This window comes from Cnephaeus nilssonii (genome assembly GCF_951640355.1).
Source record: "Cnephaeus nilssonii genome assembly, chromosome: 24".
Lineage (NCBI taxonomy): Eukaryota > Metazoa > Chordata > Mammalia > Chiroptera > Vespertilionidae > Cnephaeus > Cnephaeus nilssonii.
Genome location: NC_137095.1, coordinates 6,111,733 through 6,129,604, shown reverse-complemented (window position 1 = coordinate 6,129,604; position 17,872 = coordinate 6,111,733). Strand labels below are relative to the sequence as shown.

The following is a 17,872-nucleotide window of genomic DNA, read 5'->3' as shown; positions in this document are numbered from 1 at the left end:
GTGCATTTGATGTTTCATCATTGGGGGGAGGGAGAGAAGTGATTTAAAATTCATCTCCTTGCCCTAGCCAGTTTGGCTCAGAACGTCAACCTGTAGACCAAAGGGTCCCGGGTTCAATTCTAGTCAAGGTCATGTACCTTGGTTACAGGCTCCTCCCCGGCCTGGGCCCTGATCAGGGCCCGTGCAGGAGGCAACCAGTCAGTGTGTTTTTCTCACTTCCGTGTTTCTGTCTTTCTCTCTTCTACTCTCCCTAAAAATCAATGGAAAAATATCCTCCGGTGAGGATTAACAAATCAAAAAATAGCCCTAACCGGTGTGGCTCAGTGGATAGAGCGTCGGCCTGCGGACTGAAGGGTCCCAGGTTCGATTCCGGTCAAGGGCATGTACCTTGGTTGCGGGCACATCCCCAGTAGGGGGTGTGCAGGAGGCAGCTGATCGATGTTTCTCTCTCATCGATGTTTCTAACTCTCTATTCCTCTCCCTTCCTCTCTGTAAAAAATCAATAAAATATATTTTAAAAAAAAAAACAAATCAAAAAATAATAATAAGCTCTGTACATAAAACATTGGCCTTTCTGAAGGAAATACTATTCATCTAGAAGATAAATTAATAAAGCATCAAATTAAGAAAATTTTAATGTTCTGCCTCCCTTGTGCCTGGAGAAGTCTAGTCAGAACTTAAAGGGCCACTGAGTGAGGTGCTAACCCTCTCACTTGCACTGACTACAGATGCTTACAAAGACACTTGTAGGAGCTTGGATTTGGCTCTTCAGTGAGTAAGCCCAGCTTCTGTCTCTCCCCAGATCCAGTCGCTGTCAGGGCGCCCTCGATCCTGTGATGTTGGCGGCGGCGGGTAAGTGATGTTCTTTCTGTTCGTGGCTCGGGGATTGTCCCAAGGTTTTCCCGAAAGGACAGTCTTGCTACTTCGGCACAGAACTCTGCGAAACGGCCCTCGTTATGTGTGCATTGAAAGTCAACGGAATTTTCATAAAAACAACAGCTCTTTGGTCCTCAATGTTTCAGTTATTTAAAGTCGTTATATAACATAACTGCAATCACAAGACGGTCATACATATGTTTGCGAATAACACAACTGACTCTTGGTAAACACACGACTTGAAGCAGAAGCGTGCAGGCGTGGCGAGGAACCCGCCAGCTGCACACGGTGGGCGCTGGCCCCCTTTTTGACTGTTCAGAGCGTCATAACTTGCCTCTCTATCTCCAGCTCTGCCTCTTGCACCCCGGCCTCCACTCCCCCGAGTCTGTTAGCCACACTGTCCTCAGGATGACTGTGCGTGTCTCTCCCTGCTTCCCGCCTTCCACTGGCTTCTTGCCATCAGCGTGTACCTTTCAGCCTCATATGCTCTCTGCCTGCTTCTACAGGGCCGTCTCCCATCAGCTCCCGCCCCTCTTCAACTTGACCTTCCTGTGGTGTCCGAGTTCCTGGGCACACTGTGTGGCTTCGCGCCTTTCTGCTTTGCTCACGCTGTGAACTTGCCTGGAATGGTTTTCCTGCATAAGTTCACCATGTGAATTCTTTGGCCTTCCAACTGAACTCGGATGCCCCCAGGGAGCCCCCTCCAGCCTGCTGGTTGTTGTCCCCACGCCCGAGGCCACCAGACTCTGTACTACTGAATTGTATGATATTGCAAGTTCTTTCCTGTTTATTTATTTATCTGTTCGCTCATTTATTTTAAGCAAGTTGTTTTCCTTTGGGCTCTATCTCCCTGCTTTGTCCAAGTCTCTTGAGGCCCCATTATCAGTATCTGGGACCCGGGACGTGCTCTGCTGATCATGTTGTATTGAATGGAGTGTCCTCAATCGAATTCATCTCCTCCCGCCTCTTCCTGAAGCAGCCTTAGCTTCCGACTGGGTCTCCCTGCTGTCTTTCTGCTCCCTTAAGCCATCCTCCACACTGTCATTGAAAAACTATATCCTGGAAGGAATCTGGTTGATACAGAGATACTTTGTGTGTGTGTGTGTGTAGGAAAGAGAATTTAGAAACCTAGCAAAAGAACCGTGTAAATTGCACAGCAGTGCCTTTATATAGTGCTTTATAATTTCTGAAGTGCTTTTACATCAATTATTTCATCTGGTCTTGGAAAATATTCCTATAAAGTGGGTATAGATGCATCCTCTGTCCAACCCAGCAGGTTAGGAGTGGCCCTGCAGAGGGGGTAAGCCAAGGAAGCAAGTTCTCAGGATGAGGAGGAGGCCGAGCTTACACGAGGACTTGCTTTTATTTGACGAGGGAAAGTATCAGACATGTCCTATTCCCCAAAGCCTGATGATTTCAGAAAGTAATAGTTATCTTTCCTTTTTCAGCGCCTTTCCACACAACAGTCCAAACATGGGCCTCTCCCCCTTTCTGGGGACCCTGAACACCGGAGGGTCCCTGCCAGACTTAACCAACCTCCACTACTCGGCGCCGCTGCCGGCCTCCCTGGACACCGGCACCCCCCTCTTCGGTGGCATGAGTATGGGGAACAGTGTGGGCAACCTTCCAGCTGCTATGACTCACCTGGGCATCAGAAGCTCTTCGGGTAAGTGTCCCTGCTCCGTGGGACCCTGCCCGTGTCCACTGCGGGCTTCCTCTCAGCTGGTGCCCAGCCAGGCGGCCTGTGAGTGGAGCGTGGAGTGGGCACATCCCTGTTCTTGTAGCTCCTGACCCTGCTGCCATGTTGCTCTGGTGGCCCAGTGTCTGCTAGACACGATGCATCTGGAGCAGCTCTGCTAAGCCTCCCTCTTTAGCGTCTTCATCAGCCCTGTATCCCGGGGACTTGGAGAATAAGACTTGAGAGTCAAGAAATAAGTGCCCACTCGAGTCTGTGCTGGCCGAACAGTGTTAGTGGCTCGTATTAAATATCACGTGATGATATTCAATCATTACAGCCGTCTCTAGACCCCTCCAATTTCCCATTGGATTTCAAAAGAGAACCTTTTGAATTTTAGAAAATATGCAGTGAATATGATGACAATACTTATACTTAAATAGATGCGTGTATTTAATAGAAATTACCACAGTTCAAAATAATTGGCTCAAATTTTCAGAAGTGCTAAAAGATGTGGCATGTGGCTGTATTAACCCTTTGCACTCGCTTGCTTTTTTCTCGATTCCTTTATTCTACTTGGGATTTAATTTTTTAAATACCCCAGATTTTACAAAGCGTGGCAGTAGAATAAAAAATTGGAGTTTCTTTTCATGCAAACTTATTTATTTGGATTTTTTTATATTTCAAATTATTGATACATTCAAAGAGTAATTTTAATCTCGACATCCGAGTGCAAAAGGTTAAAATGCTATCCATAATGTGACTTGGGTGTTTCTATCTATACTAATAAAAGGGCAATATGCTAATTAGACTGGGAGACCTTCTAGACATTCTTCTGGACAAAGCCATGATGGCGGGGCCGAGCTCGAGGCGGTTAGAGGCCAAGACGGGAGGGCAGTTGTGGGTGATCAGGCCAGGATGGGATGGCAGTTGTAGTTGTGTGTGATCAGGCCAGTGGGGGGGGGCCTTTGGGGGTGATCAGGCCAGCGGGGGGGGGCAGACCAGCAGGGGGGCCACTTGGGGGCGAGCAGGCCGTCAGTGGGGGTCAGTTGGGGGTGATCAGGACAGCGGGGGGGTGGCAGTTTGGGGTGAGCAGGCCAGCAGGGGGCAGTTAGGGGCACGCAGGCCAGTGGGGAGGGCAGTTGGGGGCGAGCACACTGGCACGGGGGGCAGTTGGGGGTGATCAGGCTGCTGGGGGGGCAGTTGGGGGCGAGCATGCCAGCAGGCAGAGTAGTTAGGGGCCATCAGGTAGGCAGGCAGGCAGGTGAGCAGTTAGGAGCCAGCAGTCCCAGATTGCGAGAGGGATGTCCAACTGCTGGTTTAGGCCCGATCCCTGTAAACTGGCAGTAGGACATCCTTTGAGGGGTCCCAGATTGGAGAGGGTGCAGGCTGGGATGAGGGACACCCCCTCCCCCCGCGCACAAATTTTGTGCACCGGGCCACTAGTCTATAATAATAAAAGCGTAATTTGCTAATTAGACCGGATGTCCTTCCAGACAACCTTCTGGACAAAGCCAGGGCTGCGAGGGTAGCCTGGGTCCCAGGTGCCTGCTGGTGACCAGAGGGAAGCCCGGGTCCTGGGTGCCAGAGGGAAGCCGGTGCTGGCAGCCAGGGGAAGGAAGGCCTACTCTTGCACGAATTTTGTGCATCGGGCCGTTAGTATGAACATAAGTATCTACAGCTCAGACCCATGGGTCTGCATTTGCTTGAACCCTGACATGCGCTCTTGTCAGTATGTAGGCAGGCGTTACTACTCCCTCTCACACTCGGGGTGCGGTACAGCCCTGGCATAACGTTCCTAAGGATGTGTGGACCTTTGCAAGTGTCCTCAGTGCGGGGCTGTCTGTGGGAAAGTGCTCGCTGGTGTCCGCTCTGGGTTCAACAGGACTTGTCTACGTAAATCAGCTCACCGCTCACAGGAGAGGGGCCCTCTTCGGCTGGTCCCGGGAAGGCTCTGATGATTTGCAGTCGTCTGCCGTGGCGCAACATGACTTTGGGTTTGAAGAAGGGATTTCAGCGAGCACCTTTATTTTGGGTTCTTTTGGTCGTTTTTTTATCCTGCTGCTTTACTTATGTGACTCTGGTCATTCTCTATGAAAAAAGACACTCAAGGTCACATAGGTCAAGTCACGTCGGCATTTAGCAGTCCTGGGTCTTGGTATCGCCTTCAACACTGGGCTTCAATTGCAAACCCCGAGCTTAATCGCTTGCTGTTATTTCCCTCAAACAAGCATTACTTTGTCCAGAACGTGCCAGAACCAGCATCAGCTTTTTCTAGCTCCTGTGCATGGAACTTAAAATGCATGGGACACAGAGTCGCACAGATTTTTAAAGATGTTTGTGCTTTTTTTCTGAATGAGTTGGTTTTTTAAAAAATTGAATCATATCTGTAGCTCTAATTCTAATTCTTTTTTTTTAATCCTTAGCTGAGGATATGTTTGATTTGTGTTGCTATTGTTTTATATTTAGAGAGAGAGAAAGTAAGAGAGAAAGGGACATCGCTCAATTGGTTGCCTCCTTTACGTGCCCCGAACAGGGATTGAACCTGCAACCTAGGTATGTGCCTTGACTGGAAATCAAAGCTTTTGGGGTACAGGATGATGCTCCAACCAGCTGAGCCACCGGCCAGGGCTAATTCTAATTCTTATTTGACCAGCCTTATCTCCGACCTTTACATGGGAAGTTGAGTTGTGGAATACTACTTAGGGTTTATCAGAGACATCTTTCCTCCCTTTTAAAAGTTATTTGCCAGCTAAAAATGCTTTATTTCTTCCTTTCTTCATTTTCATAATTTTTATCTAACATTCAATTTAAAAAATATATATATATTTTTTATTGATTTCAGAGAGGAAGGGATAGAGAGAGATAGAAACATCTAATGAGAGACTATCATTGATCGGCTGCCTCCTGCATGCCCCCTACTGGGGATGGAGCCTGCAACCCAGGCATGTGCCCTGACCTGGAATCCAACTGTGACTTCCTGGTTCATAGGTCAACGCTCAACCACTGAGCCACACCGGCTGGGCTAACACTCAATTTCTTTATTAACATGAAAAAGTACCTCTTCACCTGCTGGTCCAAGAGTGATGGATGGGCTGACGCCCTAACTGGTTTGGCTCAGTGGATAGAGCGTCGGCCTGCGGACTGAAAGGTCCCAGGTTCAATTCCGGTCAAGGGCATGTACCTTGGTTGCGGGCACATCCCCAGTAGGAGGCGTTCAAGAGGCAGCTGATAGATGTTTCTCTCTCATTGATGTTTCTAGCTCTCTATCCCTCTCCCTTCCTCTCTCTAAAAAATCAATAAAATATATATTTTTTTAAAAAGAGTGATGGGCTGAGCCGTGAAACATGGGTGTTGCCAGTTAAGATACTCAGCAGCAGCGGCAGCACCATTCATTCGTGGAGTGAAGCCACTCTGTGTCAGGCCCCGTGCCAGGTGCCCAGGACCCAACAGGGCACAGGACAGTGCCCCTGGCCTCCTCCAACTTGTGCCCAGCTCCCTGTGTCATGGAAATGCCTCCCCCAAACTCCCTTGCTCATGCTAAAACTTACTACCCTCCCTCCAAAATAAAACTAAGCACCAGCAAAAGCTTCCTTTGCCCTGAATCGGAATAGGCTGTGATGAACAATTTCTTTGGAGCCAGAAAAACAAAGAGAAAGGAGCTGAGGGGCAGGAGACGTGGAGGGTGTCTCTTCCAGGGAGTCTCTGGGCACTCGGGATGTTTAAAGGCTACACTGAGGCAGCTCCCGAGAGCCACGCCTCCGTGGAAGCGTGCTCCCCGAAGTAGCATAGGGTTTGCAGTGTGCCTGGGACAGAGGCACGGGGGCTCTGAAATGGGTTTTGTGGCCCTGGCCGGTGTGGCTCAGTGGATAGAGCGTCGGCCTATGGACTGAAGGGTCCCAGGTTAGATTCCGGTCAAGGGCACGTACCTCGGTTGCAGGCTCCTTCCAGGCCCCGGCCCTGGTCGGGGCACATGCAGGAGGCAACCAACTGATGTGTTTCTCTCACATCGATATTTCTCTCTGTCTTTCCCTCTCTCTTCCACTCTCTCTAAGAATCAGTGGGAAAGTGTCCCTGGGTGAGGATTAAGAAAATAAAATAAAATGAACAGAGTTTGTGGTCCAGCCCTGGCTCCTCTCCCTGGGCTGGAGCTGAGCACACTGCACATTGGCCTCCATTACCCACTCTCACCTGGTCCTGCCCCCCATCCTCACCCCCTCCCTCCTCACCCCCCGTCTGTGACATGATCACCTTCCTCTCAAGAAAACCGTTCCCCGATGGCACCTTCCGTGCCGCTGGCACATCGGATACATGCTCAGTCGGAGTCTCCCAGGAGCTCCTCCACACACACAATCCTCATCACATCGTAGGAAGTGATGTTTTCCTTAATCTTTGGAAAATGAGCCATTTGGTCTGAAATGATGACAAGTAACTTGGAATCTGTTCTCTCCTAGGTCTCCAGAGCTCCCGGAGTAACCCCTCCATCCAGGCCACACTCAATAAGACAGCGCTTTCCTCTTCCCTGAACAGCCACCCGCAGACATCGCCCAGCGCCTCTGCTCTCCACCCTTCCCTGCGCCTCTTTTCCCTCAGCAACCCCTCTCTCCCCACCACCAACCTGAGCGGCCCCTCTCGGCGCAGGCAGCCTCCCGTCAGCCCTCTCACGCTCTCTCCTGGCCCCGAAGCACATCAAGGTTTCAGCAGACAGCTCTCTTCCACCAGCCCGATGAACCCCTACCCTGCCTCGCAGGTAAAAACCGCTTCGGCAAACAGACCGAAGATACGGGAATCGCTTTCCTTCTCTCTGTGATTTTGGATTGAGTCTATTACACCCAGTGCTGCCCATGAGGTCACTTCTATGTGGAATCGGAGCAGAAATGTGAATAATTCAGAAGGCATTAATGATTTCCCAAGAGCAGACCTGTGTGGATCATTCCTAAGCAAACATTGAACAGTTTGCAGGCGTTGTAACTCGAAGTCGGGGTTGGGGGAGAGTGGTAAGGTATAGAGGACGCAACCCAGGCCTGCCTCCCTTAGCGCAGGGAAACAGGCATGGCAAGTCAATCATTGGCTCTCTAAGTACTTTATTTATTTTTAAAAATATTTATATTGATTTCAGAGAGAAAGAGAGAGGGAGACATCTATGATGAGAGAGAATCATTGATTGGTTGCCTCCTGCACGCCCCACACTGGGGATCGAGCCCGCAACTGGACATGTGCCCTGACCGGGAATCAAACCGTGACCTCCTGGTTCATAGGTCAATGCTCAACCACTGAGCCATGCAGGCCAGGCAGCTCTCTACGTACTTTAACCACAAGGAAAAGCCAAAGAAGACCTTGAATATCTCCCTAACTCAGTGGTCGGCAAACTCATTAGTCAACAGAGCCAAATATCAACAGTACAACGATTGAAATTTCTTTTGAGAGCCACATTTTTTAAACTTAAACTATATAGGTAGGTACATTGTTATTAACTTCATTAGGGTACTCCTCAGCTGGCCTTTGCTAAAAACTCAAGGGGCCATAGAGCCACATGTGGCTCGCGAGCCGCGGTTTGCCGACCACTGCCCTAAAGCATTGCTATTAGACCTCTCCCTAACTGACTGCAGAGTTGAGAAACAGGACTTTTATTGCTCAGGAAATAGTAGGTGTAAGAAGGACCATGTCGCCATGAAAGAGCCCAAAGAAGCCTGTTTAGAAGGAGGCTGAAGTCCCAAGCCTGTTACAGAACCTCGTGTTTTCACTTGCTGACTGTTTATTCTAAGCTCTGAGGTGGTTCTCCTTACCAGAATCATCAGTGAATATATTTTTAACCTGTTGGTCACTCCCTAGATACATCATAACATCATTCACTAACCACTTCTCCAAAAATGAGTAATGACTTAGCGAGGGGGAGTGGACTGAACACAATGGAAGGATTGGCAATCCAGTTATTAGTCATTCTTTACCAGTTACCAGCTACGTACAGGATCTTGATTATATGAGTAATCCCTTTGGGGAGAGGGTATTTCATAATTGTTTCTTAATGGTTCTTTTTATGTTATTAATTTTATTTTGCAAAGTTATTCGACAGGCTATAAAAAAATAATACTCAGGCTTCCTAGGTACATTTTAAGGAGACTATAGGGATAGAGGCATCATCCTTTTTCAGATGTTTCCGTTTTTAAATTCGCTTTATATTTAGCTTTTTTAAATCAATGTTGTTCGTGCTTACAATTTTTTTTTAAATATATTTTTATTGATTTTTTACAGAGAGGAAGAGAGAGGGATAGAGAGTTAGAAACATCGATGATAGAGAGACATCGATCAGCTGCCTCTTGCACACCTCCTACTGGGGATGTGCCCGCAACCAAGGTACATGCCCCTGACCAGAATCGAACCTGGGACCCTTGAGTCCGCAGGCCGACGCTCTATCCACTGAGCCAAACCGGTTTCAGCCGTGCTTACAATTTAAAAAGTCAAATAGTTCTAAGGGACTTGTTCTGAAGTTAGAGTTCTTTCCCCTACCCCCATAGTTCTCTATCCCTGGAAATTATCACTTTCAACCACTTTAGCTCATCTCTTTGGTGTAACCACATTATTTCAAGCTAATTTACCCAACAATGTTAGTGTTAGGTGTTATCTAGTAACATTCTACCACGGAAGATTAGTGCTTTGTTCTTCAGCTCTCCCAGTCGTCCCACACACATACATACATATTTCCTCCTCCTCCTCCTCCAGCATGTGGTTTATTATGATTTTGATTAGAGCAGTACTCAGTGTGTAACGTTTCATAGTTATAATAATGTAGTCCGAGTTTACCTTAGAGTACACCATGACATAACAAAGTGCCATTTTTTTTCCTCCTGGGTTTTAATAAATATCTTACTTTGTTAGTTTGGTTCTACGTATATATTACTAATCCAATCCCAAATGCTTGGAATTGAGTAGGTCTCTTCTTAATACAACTAAAAACAAATCCTCCAGCCGGTATGGCTCAATGGTTGAGTGTCAACCTATGAACCAGGAGGTCAAGGTTCGATTCCCGGTCAGGGCACATGCCCGGGTTGTGGGCTCCATCCCCAGTGGGGGGCGTGCAGGAGGCAGCCGATCAGTGATTCTTTCTCATCGTTGATGTTTCTCTCTCTCCCTCTGCTTTCCTCTCTGAAATCAATAAAAATATTTTTTTAAATAAAAATAAAAACTTCAGTAGCTTTACAAAATAGAGTATATGGCATGATTTAAATGTCTTTATCCTCTCCACCATTTTATTGATAATTGACTGGATATAGAATGCTAAATTTGAAATAATTTTCTCTTGAGATGTGGAAGTTATTAATCCATTGCCCTTTTAGTTTCTAGAGAAACCCACTTTTATTCTGATTCTTAAAACTTTGAATGAAATCTCCTTTCTCTTTTTTTCTCTGAAGGCTTATAGGATCTTCTTTTTGTCCCCAGCTTTCTGAAATTTTAGAATAATATGGCTTGTTTGACATGAGTCTGGATATTCAGTGGCTTTCTTCAATCTGAAAATTCACATCCTTCTTTTCTGGAAAATTTTTTTTTCTTTTTTTGATTAATCTTCACCAAGCATATATTTCCCCCCCCACCCCCATTCATTTTAGAGAGAGTCGGGGGGGGGGGGAGGAGAGAGAGAGAGAGGGAGAGAGAGAAACATCGATGTGAGAGAGATGCAGCCATTGGTTGCTTCCTGCACATGCCTGGACCCAAGCCAGGATCAGGCTTGCAACCCAGGTACATGCCCTTGACCGGGAACTGAACCTGGACCCTTCTGTCCGTGGACCGATGCTCTAACCATTGAGCAACCAGCCAGGGTGGAAATTTTCTTTAATTATTTCTTTGATGGTTTCTTTACCTGAGAACCGAGTTGGGAGCAAAAAGTGGAGGGCTCAAGTTGAATCACAAGCTTTCTCACGAACGGTATTTTCAGGAAAGCGCCTCACCTGGCGCCGTGGGTGAGCCCTGCCTGGAGAACCTTCGTTGCCTCTCTCCAGAGTAGAGCCCTCCCCCCCTCCTGCAGGCCAGGGCTCAGAAGCCCGCCTGCTTCTCACCTAAACTTTGGTAAGATCCTCCTGGCTCCAGCTCTGCCCCCGTTCCCATGGGCTGCCTTGGGGATCCTGAGTGTAAATCAGTTGCGTCTTGGTTTCTCACTGCAGCGTAGCAGCGGCCTTCCCAGTTCCACCAAGCCAGTCGCCTCTTGACCATCTGCCTTTCATTTTCCAAATTGTGTAGGATTTCCTTCTCTCCTGGTATCTTTGTCCTCATGTTGTTTGTTATTTTGTTGTTATTATTGTTTTCGTGTTGTTTACGAATGTTTAGTGTCGCTTAATGTTGTATTAGTGTTTCAGTAGAGTTTTGGGAGACGGTAGAGTTAAATGCTTTCTTCAATCTCCCATCTTTAATCAGAAGTTACGGCTTAAAAACCAACAACATGGCTTTTACTGAGAAAACTGAGAGGAAACTGGTAAATGAGCTGGGTGTTTTGTTTTGTTTTGTTTTTTGGGACAATAGAAATGGTCATGGAGTGGGAAATGCTTTGGCGGGGGGGGGGGGGGGGGTGAGATGCGAGATACACTTTGAAGGAGCAGAACTAGCTTCTCCGCCCAGCACAGAAGGCCCTGGTGAAGGTCTCGGGTCTCTCCTCACCGTGCATCTCCTCATCTTAAAGGACTCGGACGAGGCGCTCCGAAGCTCAGCTGCTCAGTGCCTTTGTTTTTCAGATGGTGTCCTCTGATGGGAGCCCGCTTTCCTTCCTGCCCACAGAGGCTCAAGCTCAAGTGTCCCCACCTCCCCCGTACCCCCGGCCCCAGGAGCTCCCCCAGCCTCTCCTGCAGCAGCCCCACGCCCAGGAGCCCCCTGCTCAGCAGCCACAGGCAGCCCCGTCCCTGCCACAGTCAGACTTCCAGCTCCTCACGGCCCAGGTGAGTCCCGGCGGGAGCGCCGGGCTGGAGGGAAGGCTTATTTCACCCTGGCTTCCAACTGAATGCCCCTCCTCATTCCCTGAAGGGCTCGTCTTTGACCAGCTTCTTCCCGGATGTGAGCTTTGACCAGCAGTCCATGAGGCCGGGCCCAGCTTTCACTCAGCAGGTGAGTGATCGCCTGGGGACCTGCCTCTTCCCAGAGCGGGAACTGCTCAGCGTGTGGGACCCACACCAGGCGGACGAGGCACGCTCCGTCTCTGAATCGATGTGCTTGGATCTCCCCGAGCCCCGAAGTGACTGTCAGGCCTCAGCAGAGACACTGTGTGAACAGTGATGGGAGACGCGTGGTGGCGCTCTGGTCAGAACTGGAGCAGCGTTCATACTGGCAGGGGCCACAGCAGCCCACTGACCTGTCAGGTGTGGAGACCGAGACACCGAGAGGGGCTCAGCCTGAGGCCCCCTTGCTGAGCCCAGCGCAGTGTGTGGGCGCCCTCCCAGGAGAGCTGGGTCCTGGCGGGAGCAGTCCTTCCCTGGGTAGTTCCAGTCGGCCATTTGCTTTTGCTTTGCAATCTTTCCGTAACACTGGCCTTTTTTGAGAGAGAGAAGCATCAGTGATGAGAGAGACTCATGGATCCGCCGCCTCCTGTACGCCCCCTACTGGGGATCGAGCCCGCCACCCGGGCATGTGCCCTGATGGGTAATCGAACCGTGACCTCCTGGTTCATAGGTCGACGCTCAGCCGCTGAGCCACGCCGCTGGCCATTTTTAATATCCCTAGGTTTTAGAATGTTTAGTAAGTGTGGGCTGCCCTGGGATGGAGTAAGGACAGAAGGAGCACTTTCCAGCACTTAGCAACAGTGAAATAAAGACAGGCATGTTTCCTGAGGAGGTGTGGGAAAGCCTCGTGGTGAGAACCCGGAGGCTGCCTGGAGGAGCCGTGTTAATCTCATGGTCAGTGTCTCGCAGAGAAATGATGGAAACGCCTACTTTTGGGAGATTTTAAAAATAGTTTGGAAACTTAATTTCCGGGAAGGCACCTCGGTTCTGGCCTGTCTTCTTAGCGGTTTTCTCTGAGCGAGGGCCTCACCTGGGGCTCCTCCCTCCGAGTGAGAAGAAAGGGCTTCTGTTTTCTCGTTTTTCTGGAAGCCAGAGAGGAAAGGAACCTATTGGCTACATCAGCTCCTTGGGGAGCCTTGACAGGGTTCCCGCAGATGGCAGTCCCCCGAGCCTCCATGTGACCGAGGAGGGGCAGGGGTCAGAGGCCAGAGGGCACAGAAGCCACAGTTCGGTGTCTCCTGGGATGGCGTAGAGGGCCAGGCCGTGCGTGGATGGGGACAGGTCCCCACTGCGGACCTCAGGGGCCCTGCTCCACACTAGCCCCACCTGCATGGCCGGTGTCACGACGGCCAGGCACTCCGATCCCACAGGGAAGGGACTCCGAGAGGCGCCCCCTCTGGGTTGCCCTGGGAGCCATTGCGTTACTCACTCCTCGGCAGCAGGAGTCTTTCCTCACATTGTGACCTTTGACCTTCCAGGTGCCCCTGGTGCAGCACGGCCCCCAGGAGCCACAGGACCCGTTTCATTTGAGACCAAACCTGTATTCCAACTGCGGGAATTTCCCAAACACCCTCCTGACAGGTGAGTGGGGCCGCCCGCAGCTTCCTCATGGCTGTGGTTTTGCTGTGTTGGGACAGACTCCATTGCAAGGTCGTGTAAACGACAACAACATTAGATAAAGCAAAGCGGGGAAGCCCCCAGCTCGGCTTTTCCCATGTGACTTGCAGGTGTCCAGCCCAGGGACGGAGGCACTGAGTCTTTTCTGAGATACTTAGTTTTCAGTGATTGACAGCTGTACAGACGGAGAAAGCCTGCAAAATTGGGAGTTGTGTGCCTTAGCCGGTGTGGCTCAGTGGATAGAGCGTTGGCCTGCAGACCAAAGGGTCCCGGGTTCGATTTCTGTCAAGGGCACGTACCTCGGTTGCAGGCTCCTCCCCTGCCTGGGCCCTGGTTGGGACTCATACAGGAGGCAACCAATCGATGTGTTTCTTTCCCTCTCTCTTCCACTCTCCCTAAAAATCAATGGAAAAATATCCTCGGGTGAGGATTAAAAAACCACACCAACAAACAAAGAGTAGCCACTTTAAAAAAGGGGGGGCGGGGGGCGTGGGCGTTGCAGAACTAACTGGGAAGAACGTAGATTCCAGAACAAACTGTAGGCCTGGAAGCGGCTGGGACACAGCGATCATGGTCCTTCCTGGCTGGGAAGCTGACAAGGGTAGCGGTTTGGGGGTGTCATCAGTTTGTTGCCTTCACGCCTCCTAATCTGCCCTGTTGTTCCCTCTTGCTCTTTCTTCCAGAAGACGCAAGTGCCGGCCTGTTCAGAGACCTCGGCGGGGAGCTGGAGGGCATGCCCGAGGTCAGTCTGAACATGGACACCTCATTCCCATTGGACGAAGAGCTCCAAATCGAGCCCCTGAGCCTGGATGGACTCAACATGCTAAGTGACTCCAGCATGGGTCTGCTTGACCCCTCTGTCGAAGAGACGTTTCGAGCCGACCGACTGTGAACCGAAGGGAGCGGGGTGGAATAATTTATATCTGAACAGCTAACGTGAAACGGAACAGAATGGAGCCCGCGGCACCCCTGGGCTTTTGTGACCCCGGGCTTCTGACATGGAAAGAACCAATTCCACGGCTCCCAGCTTTCCGATGAGGTCCCGCCTCACACACAGTGACTCATCCTGGACCACAGAGCGAGGCCCCGCCTCTCGGGCCTGCGGTGCAGGTGCTGCCGCTGCAGGACGGCTCATTCGGGACTTCCAGTGAGCTGGTCATCACCGCGACCATCACCCAGCCGGTCAGCGTGTAAAAGGAAAAACGGTCACGGGCGGAGGCCCCACGTCAACACCGAGGAAGGACCTGCTGGGGTGGAGGCAGGTGGGGGCCCCAGGCCTCCGAGAGTTAGCTCAGCCTCGAGCGACGGTACCACAGCCCCAGACGCCTTCTCTGACCCGGCTGTGATGGCTGGGCCCCTGCCCGCTGGCGGCAGGGCTATTCAGGGCAGAATCGAGAGCCGCAGCTCTCCGATGCCTTAATTCTAATATGAAGAAGAATTTGCACCATGAGTCCAAGAGCAGACTCGAGTTGAGCAAGCTGAATGGTAGTTTGTTTTTTTCCCATTTATAATCTCCTTTCTGCTGCTTCAGTTCGCCTTTTCCTCTGGACAAGAGGAGAAGGAAGACGATTGTGTTCAGTCACTGAAGGAAACGTCCCTGAATGAAGGAGCAGTGCTTCTTGGGGACTAGAAGAACGAAGGGGGGCTGCAGGTGTCTCGCAGCCACGTGACCTCCTTCAGCCAAGCTCTGGACCAGCTCCAGGGGTGCAGGCCTCTGCGCACACACCACCTGGAGGGGACGGCGAGGTCTGGCGCAGACGCAGCCAGCAGCTGAGCAGCTGAGCAGCAGCAGAGCGAAGCTCTTGTCTGTGGACTGGGAGTGATCATGTAACTCCACTGGACCCTCCGCTCCTTGGGGGCAGCAGGGACTGTGCCTTACTCACCATTGAACCCTCAGTACCAACAAGTGCCTGGCACTGAGCAGGTGCTGTGTAACTGCGTGCTGAATGTGTGAATGAGTGAATGAATGAATGACTGCAGGAATGAATGCATCTGCCTGCTGTAAGGCAGTCTAATCTCCACTGTCCCTATTCCTCGCCAAATCTTCTCAGAGCTTTCGCTTTTCGGACACTTGTGCCTGTGGTTAGGTCACGCGTGCACTTTAATATGCTTTTAACACTAGGTGAGCAGACCCCCCGTGAGGCTGGGCCCGTCCTCCAGGGTGAGCTCCAAGCAGGTAGGTGCAGACCGTCTTCTGAGCGCGTCCCCGTGGCCAGGCGAGCTGAGGCCGCCCAGTGCTGGGCCCCCGGGGTCCGGCAGGCCTCCCCTCAAAAGTTCTTCCCTCTCAGATCCATGGTTTGCTCTAAATTGCTTTAAAATGGAGCTTCAGCCTTTGGAGTTGAAGGACCAGCTCACAGCCCCCAGTCCCTGCTGTTGAATTAGGAGCTCAAACCAGAGCCCTCCTTGCCGAGGGCTGGCTCAGGAAGGAACGGTGGGCCTCGCCTTCCCAGCTTTATTCCCAGTTGAACGTCCAGATCCCTGAAAAGATCTGAGAGGCCCGGGGAGTGACTGGTAAAGCAAAGGGCCTTTCCTTGTGAGGGCACACAGCACCCCAGGTGCCCAGAGAAGCCAGCTCCGGCTGCCTTCCCTGTGTCCAAGGCCCCCAACATCTGGTCTGGCCTTTCAGACAGACGGTTCTGATGTTATAAGAGGTTTTTATTACGAGTCGGGGTCCCAGCATAATTCACTCTTTGCACAGTGCCTTACCCATGGGGATCACCAGTGTCGGGGTCCCAGCTCTCTCTGTCTGCGAGGCAGCCCCGCCTTACAGTTGGGGACCCCGAGACCTACATGATGACGTGCGCTGCCCCAGGGGCTTCCGGGAAAAGCGGCTGTTTGGGGGAGTATAATAATGACAATAAGACTTAGCACTGAATTGAATTTGTCCTTAGGTCCATCAGCCCGATCTTTTCCTGTGGAAAGGTTTTGGGCATTGTACAACCCCCTTTGCTTAGATGGTGGCAAGGACAACCACGAGCAGGTGGTCGCTCTGACCTTCAGCGGGTAAGTGCACTCACTAGTGCCTTTAAGACAAGCCAGGCGCGATCCGCGGCCTCCGACGTGGCTGCATTCTAAATATTTTTCAATATTTAGTTTTGTTACAAGAAACCGATGCCTGTACTATCACTTACTAGGAGTTAAACAGCATAGAACTAAAACCTTCTCTTTCCATTTTTTCTCTCTGTACGGTTGTGGTTTTTAGGACATAAAGTGTTCGGAGAACATTTTCTTGATCATGTCAAGATGAACATGCATTCTCCTCTGTCCTGTTTCCTTTCTCCCAAGTCTACTGTATATCCCCTGAGCTGAACTGTTTGTTGTGTATTCCCGTCCATTTGCATATCTGAAGACATTTCCAGTTCTGACTCGCGTCGGCTCCTCTGATTGATGCGCAGATGGTTCTGAGCATGTTTTCATTGCTCATGACGGAACCATCCCAGCAACGAATCAGACTCCCCGCCAGTGTCCTAACTCCCAGGTCCCTTGTCAAACAATATTTAAAGATTGGACTTTGTATAAAGTAGCTTCCAAGTTTTATAATGCATCATTTTACATCTTTCGTAATTAAAAGCACAATGAGGTTGTACCTGCACTTGGTGTTTTCTTTGGCCTTGAATGTGGTGGGGGGAGGGAAAGCTTTCATCCTCGCCACCTCCTGTGCAGCGCAGCCTGCAGTTAGGGATTTCTGGTCCTTGGCTTGACAGGTCCTGCACTGACCTGCTTGTCATGCGCCCCCTCCTGAGAGAAGCTCCAAAACAAGTAGGGCCCGTGGTTCCTTGGAAGCTGTGAGTATCAGGAAAGAGGCTCATGGTAGCGCCTCAGTGTTCCACCTCCCTCTGGCAGCACCCCTTCCGGAGCCCAGGCCTGCCCTCATCTAAACCCTCCCTCCCCTGCTCGGCAGCTTGGCTCAGTGGTTGACTGTCAACCAATGAACCAGGAGGTCACAATTCAAATCCCAGTCAAGGCACATGTCCAGGTTACAGGCTCGATCTCCCATGTGGGGTGTGCAGGAGGCAGCTGATTAATGATTCTCTCACATCATTGATGCTTCTCTCTCTCCCTCTCCCTTCCTCTCAGAAATCAGTAAAAATATCCTATATAATAAAAGCCTAATATGCTAAGTGTCTAGTCATCCGTTTAACCAATCAAAGAGTAATATGCTAATGATATGCTATGGTCATTCAGCTGCTCACTATGGCAGACAGTCAACCAGTCGACCAGTCACTATGACGTGCACTAACCACCAGGGGGTAGATGCTCCAACTGGTAGGTTAGATTGCTGCTGGGATCTGGTCATTCGGGACTGAGTGAGATGGGCTAGACACACCCTGGAGCCCTCCCACGTCCTTCACCAGCCCTGATCATGCACCGGTGGGGTGTCTCAGCCTGGCCTGCACCCTCTCGCCATCTGGGACCCCTTGGGGGATGTCGGAGAGGTGATTTCAGCCCAATCCCACAGGCCAAGCCAAGGAACCCCACTGGTGCACGAATTCATGCACTGAGCCTCTAGTATTTTTAATAAAATAAAACCGGTCCCCTGTGGAGGTTCAGCCACGGATGCGCCTTCCTCCAGTGCTCCTCTTCATGGACTGGCCTTTAGCCCTGTCCCCACCACCCCCAGGACTTTGGCTTTGTTTTTACCCCCGCCTCTCCCCGTCCCCCACGTCCCCACAGGGCTCACAGGCCTGGCCTACCCAACAGCCTGAGAGGCCACCTTCTCAGCCAC

General features: G+C 50.7%; 1 protein-coding gene across 2 annotated transcripts in view; it reads left to right on the top strand.

The window, feature by feature from the left end:
• The window catches only part of CRTC3 (CREB regulated transcription coactivator 3), a 99,876-nt gene extending 82,848 nt beyond the window's left edge, over positions 1-17,028 (top strand). The window contains exons 9-16 of one of the 2 annotated variants that reach the window (XR_013813145.1): positions 803-852; positions 2,325-2,542; positions 7,006-7,301; positions 11,272-11,472; positions 11,558-11,638; positions 13,008-13,110; positions 13,830-15,322; positions 16,038-17,028. Coding sequence is in view for 1 of the 2 variants with exons in the window: in XM_079764093.1 (XP_079620219.1) it covers positions 803-852; positions 2,325-2,542; positions 7,006-7,301; positions 11,272-11,472; positions 11,558-11,638; positions 13,008-13,110; positions 13,830-14,038 (1,158 nt within the window). In the remaining variant the exon portion in view is untranslated. Of the gene's footprint in view, positions 1-802; positions 853-2,324; positions 2,543-7,005; positions 7,302-11,271; positions 11,473-11,557; positions 11,639-13,007; positions 13,111-13,829 lie in introns of both variants that reach the window. The other variant, XM_079764093.1, reaches the window with a different exon arrangement.
• Positions 17,029-17,872: the final 844 nt, after the last annotated feature.